General features: G+C 55.7%; 1 protein-coding gene across 3 annotated transcripts in view; it reads right to left on the bottom strand.

Moving 5' to 3' along the window:
• RASGEF1C (RasGEF domain family member 1C) overlaps positions 1 to 13,887 on the bottom strand; it is a 103,442-nt gene that overhangs the window by 14,319 nt on the left and 75,236 nt on the right. For all 3 annotated transcript variants that reach the window (XM_004478135.5, XM_004478136.5, XM_058283246.2), the window contains exons 6-11: positions 11,864 to 12,064; positions 10,813 to 10,887; positions 4,990 to 5,079; positions 2,981 to 3,083; positions 1,123 to 1,202; positions 957 to 1,052 (exon numbers count right to left, since the gene is read on the bottom strand). In XM_004478135.5, the coding sequence (XP_004478192.1) occupies positions 957 to 1,052; positions 1,123 to 1,202; positions 2,981 to 3,083; positions 4,990 to 5,079; positions 10,813 to 10,887; positions 11,864 to 12,064 (645 nt within the window). The remainder of the gene's footprint in view (positions 1 to 956; positions 1,053 to 1,122; positions 1,203 to 2,980; positions 3,084 to 4,989; positions 5,080 to 10,812; positions 10,888 to 11,863; positions 12,065 to 13,887) is intronic.

Here is a 13,887-nt window from a genome sequence, read left to right as displayed (position 1 = left end):
CCCAGGTTCATACACCAACAGGCAGCTGTGCCCTCTGGGAACAGGGAGGCAGCCTGCTGGTATGCGAAGAGCGTGAGATGGGGAGGGCAGAGAGAGGGGGGCAGAATCAATCAGAGTTGCTTGATGGAGGGCTGACCTACTTGGGGAGGCTGGGAGTTCCCCATCCTGGAGGCTGACAAGCAGGATGACATGCCCATCTATGAAAGATGCTGCAGAAGAGCAGGGCGTTGGATGAGGTGGCCATGGGTCTCTGCCCAGGCTCCCCGCTGTGTTATTCTGCCAAAGGGGTGCTGATGCAAAGAAACAGAAATCTAACTGGCTTTAACAGAGGGTATTTATTTGGGGTAGAACCTTACAGTTACCAGGCCCTAAAGAGTCTAACTCAAGGTTGCTTCTCACCAAAGCCAGTAGCTCCATGTTGAAGCAAGAGGGCTGCTGATCTCTGCGAGGGTTCAGCCTTCCCCTCTGCACTTCCCGTCTCCCAGCTGCTTGTCTCTCAGGGCTCCCTCTCTCTCCTGGCGGAGGGCATGTCTCTTTCTGGGCCTCCTATGTCAGCCTTGGCTCCCTTCCCAAGGTCAGCTGCAAACCAGCAGGCGTATGGCTCGTCTTTCCCTGGGGCCCCGGCATTGAACGTGACAGAGCCCTGTCTCTTTCCCTGTGTCTTCCTGAGCGAGTGTCTGTTTGTGTCAGCCCCACCGAGGGGGCGGGGATGCCGAGTCCCAGCTTACTGATGCGGGTGAGTTAAAGCCCTAACCTTCCCAGGCGACTCATCAACGACAACCCGGCGGAACCTAACGCAATCAAAGGGTGTCCCGCCGGAGGGACAGATGAGTTCACAAGCAGCATCTTTCTCTTTCTGGGACTCACAAACACCGTCTTAGACGGTCACACCTGCCGCCGGGCCGGCCCCGGGCGCCCTCACCGCGCAGGCGGCCGCACCCGGAGCCCGGGCCTACCTTCTCCCGGCTGCTGTGCGCCGTCCGGGACCGGTGGGCCGCGCCGCGCAGGGCCGTCCTGTAGTTGCAGAAGTTTCCCGTGGGGTCCATCTGGTGCTGCGAGGAGACGGGGAGGTGAGGGAGGGGCGGCCGCGCGCGGCGGGGGGCCGGGGGCGCCCGTGCTCACCTCGAGGATGAAGAGCTTGGCCGTCTTCACCCGGGCCCAGGTCCTCTTCAGCCTGGAGACGGGGCTCATGTTCATGCCGGCTGCAAAAGCGAAGGCCCGCTGCGGAGGCCCGGCCCCGCCCCCACGGCGGGGGCTCTCCGTGGGCCCCGCCCCCCACGGCGGGGGCTCTCCGTGGGCCCCGCCCCCCACGGCGGGGGCTCTCCGTGGGCCCCGCCCCCCACGGCGGGGGCTCTCCGTGGGCCCCGCCCCCCACGGCGGGGGCTCTCCGTGGGCCCCGCCTCCCCACGGCGGGGGCTCTCCGTGGGCCCGGCTGGGGAGGCCTGGCTGCGGAGGCCCGGCCCCGCCCCCACGGCGGGGGCTCTCCGTGGGCCCCGCCCCCCACGGCGGGGGCTCTCCGTGGGCCCCGCCCCCCACGGCGGGGGCTCTCCGTGGGCCCCGCCCCCCACGGCGGGGAGCTCTCTATGGGCCCGGCTGGGGAGGCCCGGCCCCGCCCCCACGGCGGGGGCTCTCCAGGGGCCCCCGCCCCCCACGGCGGGGGCTCTCCGTGGGCCCCGCCCCCCACTGCGGGGGGCTCTCCGTGGGCCCGGCTGGGGAGGCCTGGCTGCGGAGGCCCGGCCCCGCCCCCCACGGCGGGGGGCTCTCCATGGGCCCCGCCTCCCCACGGCGGGGGCTCTCCGTGGGCCCCCGCCTCCCCACGGCGGGGGCTCTCCGTGGGCCCCGCCTCCCCACGGCGGGGGCTCTCCGTGGGCCCCCGCCTCCCCACGGCGGGGGCTCTCCGTGGACCCCGCCTCCCCACGGCGGGGGGCTCTCCGTGGGCCCCGCCTCCCCACGGCGGGGAGCTCTCCATGGGCCCCCGCCGGCCCGCTGCGGAGGCCCGGCCCCGCCTCCCCACGGCGGGGGGCTCTCCGTGGGCCCCGCCTCCCCACGGCGGGGAGCTCTCCGTGGGCCCGGCTGGGGAGGCCTGGCTGCGGAGGCCCGGCCCCGCCTCCCCACGGCGGGGAGCTCTCCGTGGGCCCCCGCCTCCCCACGGCGGGGAGCTCTCCGTGGGCCCCCGCCGGCCCGGCTGCGGAGGCCCGGCCCCCGCCTCCCCACCCACGGCGGGGAGCTCTCCGTGGGCCCCCGCCGGCCCGGCTGGGGAGGCCCGGCCCCCGCCTCCCCACCCACGGCGGGGAGCTCTCCGTGGGCCCCCGCCGGCCCGGCTGCGGAGGCCCGGCCCCCGCCTCCCCACCCACGGCGGGGAGCTCTCCGTGGGCCCCCGCCGGCCCGGCTGGGGAGGCCCGGCCCCCGCCTCCCCACCCACGGCGGGGAGCTCTCCGTGGGCCCCCGCCGGCCCGGCTGGGGAGGCCCGGCCCCCGCCTCCCCACGGCGGGGAGCTCTCCGTGGGCCCCTGCCGGCCTGGCTGGGGAGGCCCGGCCCCCACCTCCCCACGGCGGGGAGCTCTCTATGGGCCCCCGCCGGCCCGGCTGGGGAGGCCTGGCTCCCACTTCCCCACGGCGGGGAGTTCTCTGCGTGGGCCCCACCGGCGCAGACCCTCGGGGCGTGCTGGTGGTGGGTGCTGGACTGACGTGGGCCCTGTTTCCATGTGTGCAGACCCCCGGGCCCCACCGCCCAGCGTCTGCGTTGGGACCCCCGTGCTCCCTGGATCTGAAGACCCCACCCGCTGCCAAGCCTCGCCAGGCACTCAGAGGGGGTGCTGGGCGGGCCTCGAGTGGTGGGCATCTCCCCCAGGACCTCTGCGGGGGGGCTGTGGGGGTGGCCGGCTGCCTCAGACCTGCGGGCAGCCGGCGCCAGGCCACCCCACACTTGCGCCCCGTCTGTGCCCTCCGGGAGCCCCCCAGGGCGGGGGCCGTGCACTCACAGATGATGGCCATCAGGGAGTTGAAGTTGCCGATGTTGAAGCACTCGCGGGCCACGTCGATGAAGAACTCGATCGCCTGGGCTCTCTGCTTCTTCTTGGCCGGCTGGGGGACGGAGCACAGAGCCTCAGCCGGGCGTGCCACGCGTCTCCCTCCTCGGTCTTCTCGCAGCACGTCTTCGCAGCCGAGAGGCGAGACGCCCAGGGACAGCTGCGGCCCGCGTGCTTGGGCACAGTCAGTGTGGAGGGGGCCAGGGAGGGCCCGGGAGGGCTCCTGTGGGGTGCGCCAGGAGCCGGGGCCTCCTGCAGCTCAGCGGGTGCTGGGAGGCACAGCTCCCCTGCAAATCCCCCACTCCCTCGAGACCCCGCCCCAACGCCCCCTCCTCCAGGAAGCAGAAAGCTCTGCTCCCTTTCCTCTCCTCCTAGCACCACGCCTGCTGTGGCCCGGGGGCCACTCCTGGACCCTGGCATCTGAGCCACCCCCGGAGTCCGGTCCTCTGAGTGGCACCCCCACCGACGCCTGTTGATGTGGACACCCTTGCTTAGTCGTTCCACGGTCTGCGTCTCCCCCTGCTTTTGGCTTTGTTCGTTAGACCAGGCCCTGCCTTCCCGTTTCATAGCGTGGCTTGTCGTTTTTTGCCCATGTCTAGCTGTCTACTTCTCTTGATGGGCTTATTCAGTTGGTTAGCTTCTCTTTTTAGCGTAGGGTTTTACTTTCATTTGGCTTTGTGTTGAGAGTTCTCTTTGATGCTTGGTTCCACTTACTCTCTTTGTCACTGCCCGTGTTCATCTTGCCCAAGTTTCTGGAGGAGAAACGCAGCCTGCCGTTCGCTGCTCGCCGTCTTGGATCTCCAGCAGGACTTCCCCGTCTCTGCTGACCGGCTGCCTGACTGGGACTTGAGTTTCCTGCAGAAGCATCCGGGGCTTGATGACTCAGAGCCAAACCGTGCTCCATCCCTCAGGGCCTGTGCTGGTCCCGCAGGGCTTGGCGCAAGCTCCACGTAGATAAGTCCTCAGCGTAGCTGCCAGGCCGGGAACGCAGACGCAGGCAGTCGGCTGGGCAGATGGTAAACTAAGTTGTATCTTTTTGACACAGATCAGTGTGTTTTGCCTACTAAACGCACAGGAATAGCCTTGACTGAAATAGAGAGCCACAGGTGGTGGATGTGGACGTGGGCCACAGGTCAGCCCCAGCCGCAGAGAGCCCCTCGCCTTCGTGGGGCCGTCCAGGGAGAGGCCGCAGCTCTTCCAGGACAGAAAACATTCACTCCGAGCGTCCACAGGTTGGCCGGGGTGCGGTCGAGTCTGAGTCTGCAGCACAGACCAGCACATCCCTCTGAGCTATCCTGCTGTTGACCCCTAATAAATGTGCGCCCCAAACTCTGTCTTAGCGCCTGCTTCCAGAGAGCCAGCCCAGGACACAGGCTGCCTCTCAGCTTTTCCTGAAACAGGCAGTCCCTGGGCCCCGCGTGGCGGTGGAGAGATCTACGTGGAGGAGGATTCCTTTGCTCCAAGAAAGAGAAGGGAGCCTCAGGCCATGGCCAGGTAGGAAGACGGTAACCGGGGATCCCAGGAGACCTGCGTTCGGCTCCGTGTTCCCAGGAGGAGCGAGGGAGCTGGAATTTTCCATTTGCCATCTCCCAGTTCTTGAAGGTTGGATTTAGTTTTCTCTCTAAATGCTGAGCAGCCAAAGAACACCCGGCTGCAGGCCAGGCTGCCCAAGGTGGACAGGTAGGGGTGGGAAGCAGAGCCACTTAGGAGGAGCAGCCAGCTGGCCCTTCTCCTCTGGCAAACAGTTGCCGACACCCTCCGTGGCTGGCGGGGGTATCGGGCCTGGGAAGCACCCAGCAGGAGGTGGCGCTGCGGGAAAGCCGGGTGACATCTGGTGCCCTGGAGGGGGTCCCGGCTTGGCGCTGGGCTTGGCGGTGGATTGGAGCTGCAGATGGGCTGGTTCCCCTCCCGGGGCGCTGCTCCCCATCTCCCCGTCACACCCGCCCTGGCTTTCTACTCACCATGCAGATCTCGGTCGCCACGAGGTAGCACAGCCTGTTAAACCATTTCACGTAAGCCTCTAGGTTGTTAGTCTTGTCACTGAAACAGGGCTAGGAAAGACACAGGACGACACCCTGAGTTTTTTGGTTGACAACATTTTCGCACAAGGAGGCAGTCCACGATCATCACAGACAATCTGGAAGACGCTGAAAACGTCAGAACCATCCAGAAATACCAACGATTTGATTCGGATCCTACCAGTTTTTCATCTATACATGTTAGGATGTATTTTAAAATGTAATATTATATATACATATCTATAGTTTCAAATTTGTCCACGTAAACCTTTTCCTGTGCCAAAAAAGATCCTTTTGGATCTTTTTTAAAAAATTGACATAGAACATTCAACGGTATAAATGTACCACAATTTAAAAGATGTTATCTAGAAAGAAGACAAATGATCAGAGGAGCAAGGTTTGATATGAGAAGGAATGCTGAGCAAAACAAAAATGAAACAATGGGAAAGGTGAGTGTGGCAGTCTGGAAGTTCTTTTATGAATCCCAGAAAGAGAACGGTTTTGTTTATGAACTAAATCCATTCCTGTGGATGTCTGACCCTTTAAACTTCAGTGAGGTGTGACTCAGGTTGGGTCTCCGCCCTCTTGCTAGGGCTTATCTAAACGCAGACTTGCTGGCAGAGGGAGCTCTGCCTTATCTGATTCTGCCGTGAGAGAAAGGAGAGGCTCAAAGAGCTGAGGCCCAGGAGAGAGGAGCCACGTGCCTGAGAGCCTGCAGGTGAACTTGGGAAGAAAGTGGAGCACTTGACCCTGAGAGAGCAGGTCTGGTGGGAGACAAGCCCTAAGCCCACAGCCGGGCTCTGAGAGATGGTGAACCCAGAGTGGAAGGAGAGACCTCGGCAGAGATTGGCGGCCATCTTGCTTTGCCACATGGCCGGACAACGGGATGACTAGCAGCTGACTCGGGTGAGAAAGCCCCTCTGATGGTGCCTTAATCTGGACTTTTCAGGGCCCTGGAACTGTAAGCTTTTACCGCAAATAAATCCCCTTTATAAAAGCCAACCCATGTCTGGTACTTTGTATCAGCAGCTCATTGACAAACTAAAACAGTGAGTAAATCTTAAAAAAAAAAAAGTTATATAAAACACTACCAATAATGTCTAAATTGTGGAGTCAAAGAGTCAAGATAGAACTAAAACTCAAATCTGGCATACAGGTTGAGAAGGGATTTCTGAAATAAAATCACTCCCAGGTCCTAAAGTTGTTCAGGAAGAAGGTAAAGATATTGGCTAACCTTGTTAACTTTTGTTAATTTAAATGTGCATGTTAAAATGGCCAAAGTAACTTTCAACAAAGAGGGAGAAAATGGAAGGGAAGATCTATTAACGCAAAAGAAGTCAAGAAAGGAGGGCAAAGGAAACAGAAATGGTAAGAAAATCAGTGGAAGAAAGTAAAAAGGAATCCGTATAATTCAATAATTATAGTCACTATAATTTTTTAAAAATCCAGCTCTGTTATTTTCAAGAGGTATGCCCAAACCCAAGGATATAAGGAAATGGATAGAAAAATCTAAATGTGACAAATACCATGTAGCGATATCAATTTCAGACAAAATGGACTTTAAGGCAAAGAGCATTAGAAGAGATTAGAGGGTGATGGCTTCAGGATGAAAGGCTTACTTCATCAGGAATATGCCACAAGTCCAGCCCTGTTTGCACCTAACAACACAGCTTCAATAGGTGGAGGGTAAAAATCATCAGGAGAGTGCAGTTCTCAAAAAGAGGAATTGAGGTCTATCATCTCAAAGGAAGATTTTAATACACTTGTCAGCAATTGATAGGGAGATTAAACAAAACAGTATAAATCTAAATTTGAACATGATTTACATGGTTGTGCTAATGGCCTGCGTCCAATTATTTGAGAATATGCATTATTTTCAAACATTCAAAAAAGCTGTTCACATCCTAGGCCATAACAAGGCTAACAAATTTGTAAAAATCTGTATTATTCAGATCCCATTCTCTGATCACAATGAAATTAAATTCGCAATGCCTAAAAAACTGCATACACTTGGAAATCTAAAAACCTGTTTTTAAATAATCTATGGGTCAAAGATAAAAATCATAAGGGAAATTAGAACGATAGTGAAAATACTGAAAAACAAAACAAGGGCTGCAAATTAAAATGTATTTAAAAAGAAAATTCTTTTATTAAAAGAAATGCTAAAAATCCAATCCAACTTAAGAAATTTGGAAAACAAAAACAATAAATCTAAAGAAAGTAGGTGACAGTAAATAATAGAGATAAGAAAAGACCCATAAATGAAATAAAGATCCAGTATATAGAATCAACGAATCTCAAAGCTCTTTATTTTAAAAGACTATAACCCACTGAATGGACTGGGAGAGAGTGTAAACTACAACATAAACTATAATCCATGATGTGCAGCAGTGCTCCAAAATGTACTCACCAAATGCAATGAAGGTGCCACACTGATGAAAGAGGTTGTTGATGTGGGAGGAGTGGGGGGCGGATGGGGAGTGGGGTATATGGGGACCTCTTATATTTTTAATGTATCATTTTATGTGATCTATATATCTTTAAAAGAAAAAGACAAAAAAAAAGATTAATAAAATTGATGAACCTCTGGCAAGATTGATAAAGAAAAAAGAGAAATGAATAACAATCAATATAGGAAATATTGGATGTGAAGAGATTAAAAAGATAACTAGAGAATATTGTGTATAACTTTATGTCTACAAATGTGAAAACTTAGGGGAAATGATCAAACTCCCAGAATAATATAAATTACCAAAACAAACTAAAGAATACATAAAACCATAAACAAAAAAAATCAAACCACTACATGAATATCATCTCTCAAAGAAAATATCAAGTTCAGATAGTTTCACTGGCAAATTCTTCCAGATTTTCCAGAAACGAGTAATTCTAATCTTTTACACATATTTTCAGAGAACAGGAAAAGAGGAAATAAAGACTAGATGAGAACAGTGCTGTGATGGTTAGGATAATGTGTCAACTCAGCCAGGGAATTATGCCCCGTTGTTTGGTCAAGCAAGCACTAGGCTAATTGTAATACAAGGACATTTATGGACTTTAGTCATCAGTGAGTTTACTGCATAGGAAAATTGCCATGAGCAGTGAGTGACGTGTTATCCAATCAATTGATTGCCTTAAAAAGGGAAGTGATTTCAGCATTCAGAGAGAATTTTCCAGCTTGTCTTTGGACAGCTAACGTCTCCTGGGAACTCCTCCAGGACCTTCTCTGGACCTTCGTCGGAGCCCCTGGTTTGCATCCTGCCTGTGGAACCTGAGCTTGTGCAGCCCACAGTCACACGAGAGAGTTTTATAAAACCGCATACTATTTAGAGATATCTCCTATTGATTCAGTTTCCTTAGAGATCTCTGACTAATACAAGTGCCAAAAAGGATAAAAACAGGTCTGTCTCACTCATGAATACAGATGCAAAAATCCCAAACAGAGCATGAGCAACCTGAATCCAGGGATGTGTGAGAAAGATAAATGATCAAGGCCAAATCTGTTTATCTCCGAAAGGCAAGGTTGATTGAACAATGGAAAAGATACACTAGTATAAATCATCACTTAACAGTTTAAGGGAGAAAAAAGCATGTGGTTTAATAAATCCAGTAAAAGCATTCAGTAAAATTCAATAGCCATTCAGGATAAGAACCCTCAGCGAAACAAGAATACGGCACTTCCTTCATCTGATAAAAGGCAACTAAAAAAAACCCCAAACAACCCTATAGCCAACATTATACTCTATTGTGACATGTTAAAAGCATTCCCTTTAAAAAAGGAATAATAGGATGCCAGTTATTTGACATTGTATTGGTGGTGCTAGTACCAATAAGCAAGAAAAAGGAATTGTATTAGTCATATTGTGCTAGGTTTATCTGTAACAGCCAATAATCTCAATATTTCAGTGGCTTAAAAAGAGGGCATATTTATCCCTTGCATTCATCTCATCTCATTAAATGGTTCTGGTCTATGACTACCAAAGAAATAGAAAGAATAAAGATTGGAAAGGAAGAGACAAAACTGTCATTATTCTCAGATGATAGAATTGTCTAGATGAAAAACCCAAGAGAATACGAATTCTTACAATTAATAAGAGTTTACAATGGTGCTAGATATAAAATTGACATGTAAAAAGAAATTATGTTCCTTAAACTAGCAATAAGCAGTTAGTAAATACAATAAAGAAGATAAAATATACAACAGCAAAAATATGCATAAGGAGCTGGGGGCGGGGGTGGGGCGGGAATCTAACAAAGTCAGCATGACTGTTACGGAGAAAAATATAAAACTGTATTACAGAAAATATCTAATCACATGGTAGAACATACCATGTTTATGGATTGGAAGATTCAATAGCGTGATGCCCAAAGTTATATATAGTTTCAGACATACTAACAAAATCCCCATGGGGCTTTTCACAGACTCTGGCAAGTGATCCTACAATTTACTGGAAAAACAAAAGGCCAAGAATAAGAACAGCCAAATCATTCCTAAAGAAGGACCAGGGGGATGTTTTACCAGATACCAATTCTCATCATGAAACTGTCATAATTAAGGTAATGTGTATCGACATGAGGAAAGAAAAAATGACCCACGGAGTTGAAGACAGTTCAGGGACAGACCTACATACATATGGAAAACTGACAATCACGGAGTGACAGATTGGTGGGTAAAGGAATACATAATTAAATGGTTCAGGAACAATTGCTTATTTTTACGGAAAAAATGAAAATGGATTTCCCATCTCAAGCCAGATGCACAAAATGAATTGCAGACAGACCAAAGACTTCAGTGTGAAAGGCAAAACTTTAAAACTTGTAAAGGGAAAACATAGAAGATTAGTTTTTTTTTTAAACCTGGGTGGGCAGTAGGAAAGGATTTCTTAAACTCCCAAAAACGACAAAGAAAAAGCGTAATACAATTGACCAGGTTAAAATTAAAGACACCCATTCAGCAAAGGAAGAATGAGGGTGAAGAGAAAAAAAATTCCACATTGCAATTAACCTTTACATACTACCACTTGCTGATTTTCAGTATCATATCAAAGAATATTTACAAGTGTCTGAAAGGTAAAAAAGACCCTTCTCTTTTCCAACTACATAGCTGTGTGAGGTTGGATTTTCTTCAAACAGAATAATGAACGTCGAGAGACTGAATGCAGAAACAGAAGCCAGTTCTCTCATCTTTAGTTTGCACTTCTTTTATTAGGGTAAGTGCTGAAGATACAGTTTCCAGTCCTCGGTCGGCTTTAACCCGTCTCTTTAAGTAGCAGGCACCCTGCAGGTGGGACCCGGTGCGGGGAGGGGGCGGGGGGGCCACAGGAGCCGCTGCGCCCCGTTTTGGAGGGAAGAGGGCGCGGTTACTTTTCCCGGGCCCGGGCGCCAGCCTGCGCTTCCCCGAGTGGCCGCTGGAGGGCACTGGCGTCCACCGAAATGCACCGGGACGGGACTCCGGGTCCCGCAGGGCTCGGGGGTGCGCCCTCCGCCCTCATCGCCAGCCTGGGCCCTGGTCTAACACAACGCCCCCCTCCCGCCCCTCCGACCTCGCCGGGTGCTCTCCCTCCTGCCCAGGCTTCCCCACCCCGCCCCACCGCGGACTCCGGAACTCGGGACCCGGCGGCCGAAGCAGGAGGGGCGTGGGCTGAGCGCACCAGAGCCCCTCCGAGCGCCGTCTGCACCCACCCCGGCTCCGGGCTCTTCCAAAGCTCTTCCAGAGGGGTCGGAGGGTGGGGCCACGGCTGAGACCGCCTGCCCGGGGTCTCCTACCTTCGTGCTGGCCAGAGGATCCTTGTTCACAAAAGTCTGCACGAACTCCTCGGGCCCGATGTGTCGCAGCCGCTCCTGCGCGGGAGGGAGGAGAGGCGTCTGGAGCGCGCACGGGGGCGCAGTGCCGCCGGGAGCCCGGCCGGGTGCGGCGCTCCTGCCAGGCTCGGCGCTGCCCTAGGGGCCTCGGCACCTGCCCTTCACACTGGGGCCAGAGTCTCTGCTCTGGCTGGTGCAGAGCTCAGGTGCAGCCCCAAGGGCCTGTCACAGCCCGCGAGTTCTGGGGCCATGCCCCCACACAGAGTTTTCTAGGTGTGACTCCCAGGGGACGAGGCTGAGCTGGGGTAACTGAAACTGAATCCTGGCTCTGACCCTGCTGTGTGACCTCAGGCAAATCACAGAACCTCACAGTATACACTGTATACACTTCTCAAGTGTGAAAAGGAATAATAACGATGCGGGGCAGGAAGTTGGGAAAACAGAACGAAATACTGCATGGGAATATATTGCTCCTCAGAACAGCAGTGAAGTCACCTTAAACGGTGGCAGTCTGAAAGAGGCAAGAGGCCCACTCCCCAGCCTCGCCTCTCTCTGGGCTAAGTCCCCTTGGCCCCTGAATCCACCAGGATCCCAGGGTACTAGGGGCTAGACTGGGGGGATCCCTCTCAAAAGAAGGAAAGGCCTTCTGGGGAGGGTGTGTGTCCACGGGAGTCGGGGATGGGGGAAACTGAGGCCCAGGTGGGCAGGCACTGGTCCCAGGTGCTTCACCCAGCAGGTGGTGTCAAAGCTGGGATTTGGACCCCTGGCTTTGTCCCGTGCCTGGACGATCAGGCAGGCCAAGGGCCCAAGTTGGGCAGGGCCGGTCCCTTCCTTACCTCCTCACAGGCGGAGGCGAGTCACCGCCCGGTGGCCAGAGCCCTCCAGAGATGCCCAGCTGGCGCCCCTGTGACAAGCCCAGGCCCGAGCTATGCTGAGACGGGGGGGTGGGCAGAGAGGCTGTCCCCTGTTGCTCCGGGCGCTGGGTCGCGGTGGGGGACGCACGGGATCTGCTCACCAGCTCCACGTGGGTCAGCTGCTGGGCCAGTGTGTAGGGGTCGCTGCAGATGCCGAGGAGCTCCCTGTGGATGGAGGCGGGGGGCTTGGTCCTGTAGGAGATGGGCTTGTCGGCGCCCACCAGGCCTTCTGGCCCCTGGCCCCGAGCCGCCAGCTTCTGGTGCAGGGCCTGCAGGAGCTGATGCATCCTCTTCCGGTACGCCTGCGGGTGTGGGGGCAGGGAGAGGGGCGCTCAGGCCTGGGCACCCGTCGCCCCCTCTCCGACGGTTGGGGCGGGCTGGCTCTGGCGATCGGCAGTGTGGACTCTTCCTTAGGACCCCTGGAGAAACTGTCCCCCCACCCCAAAACCTCAGGCCAACTGGGGAGGAGGCGTCAGGGTCTCAGGAGAGAGCTGAGAAGAGCCAACGTCAGGAGGGCCACCGCACTGCCTGGGGCATGCGGCGAGCTGGGGGCGGAGGATGCTGCCGGGGGCAGGGGGACGGGACAGAAGACGGCGACGTGGCCGGAGCACTGGCCTCCCGCGCGGCTTAGACGAGCGAGGGGGCCTTTTCTGCCCCCCAAGCCCGGCGCGGGGAGGCCCTCACCGACCTCAGTGCCACCGCCCTGCCCTCTGTCCCTGGTGCTATAGATCCAGGTGGCCCCAGGGGATTTCCTCAAAGCACAGACCCCCGTCACAGACGCTTGCTCCTCTGTTGCTCCCCCACGGCGTGCGGGCCCGGCTGGGGCAGGGAGGCTTGGGAGGTTCAGCTCACTGCTCTAGGGCCGTGCCCAGCTCTGGGCACCTGCTCTGGGCGCCTGTTTCCTAACCGCTTCGGTCCCGAGTCGCCTCACTGCTCAGCCTGACGCCAGCTCGGAGCCATGACTGTCCTTCCGCGCCCAAGGAGAGGGAGATCGTTTCCCCCTGGGGGACCCCTGTTTCTGAGGACGATGGCAGTCACACCAGCTGGAATGATGCAGGATGTCCATGTCGCCCCGCGGGATTTGGCCACAGCATGGCCCCCGAGCTCATCTGTGCGGGCTGCAGCAGAGGCCGACTTGGTTGCAGGCGAGCCAGGGAGCTGGGCCGCGCTCGGGCAGGGGTGGTGCTGGGAGCCCCCGCCTCGCAAGGCCGAGGACTCAGCCGGACGGGTCGGGGAGGGCCCAGCCTACGACTGTCCCAGAGGCCTCGGCAGACAACGGGGAGGCGAGCGGTTGATACTGCCAGGCCATTGAATCAGGTACTTTTTGGAAATATACCATCCCGGTGACATTTTGCGGGAGTCTGGCACCAAAAAAAAAAAAAAAAAAAAATCCTTGGCGTCTCTGACGGGCCCAAGGGGAAGGTGGGTATCCAAGGACAGCTGTCTAGAGCTCCGGTGACAGAACTTGGGTCGCCTGCCCGGCCCCTCGGGGCACAGGGAGCAGGACAGGAGACCTTACGGACCGCGCCGCGAGCTTTTCCCACCCAGGAGTCCGCTGATTAGTGGAGGCAGTGCATGGGTAAACTGAGGCCCACCTCTTGTCGTCACCCACGGAAGGGATGGATGGCCTCGCTCAGCTCCGCTGCACCCCAAAGCATGGTCAGCACTTGGCCTCCCGAGTTTCCACCTGAGTGCAGCGCATTGTGTTGAATTATATACAGCAGGGAAAAAGCGTGTTCTTAGTCCATTCCCGTGGGTGTGAGCCCACTGTCACCGGAACCTTTTGAGGATGTCATGTTTAGTTCAGGGGTGGCCCATCTGAAGGAGGCTGGACCTTGACCCTGGAGGCTGGATGGAGAGGAAGCCGCTTGGAGGTGAAGAGGCCAGACATCACCGGAGCCCGGCAGAGGAAGGGGACACCGCCATGTGCCCAGTCACGTGGCAGGAGAGCCCAGGACCGAGGGCCACCGGCCGCCGGCCCCAAACGCCGCTGCCTTCAGGGAGAAAGCATGGTCTTGCGGGCGCCTCGACCGGGACTTCTAACCTCAAAACCGCGAGCCCATGAATTCTTGTTTCAGCCAAGCCGTTTTGTGGTATTTATGATTGCAGCCGGGAAACTGAGGCA

The sequence above is a fragment of the Dasypus novemcinctus genome, chromosome 2 (genome assembly GCF_030445035.2).
Source record: "Dasypus novemcinctus isolate mDasNov1 chromosome 2, mDasNov1.1.hap2, whole genome shotgun sequence".
Classification (NCBI taxonomy): domain Eukaryota; kingdom Metazoa; phylum Chordata; class Mammalia; order Cingulata; family Dasypodidae; genus Dasypus; species Dasypus novemcinctus.
This window is presented reverse-complemented; position numbering and strand designations above follow the sequence as displayed.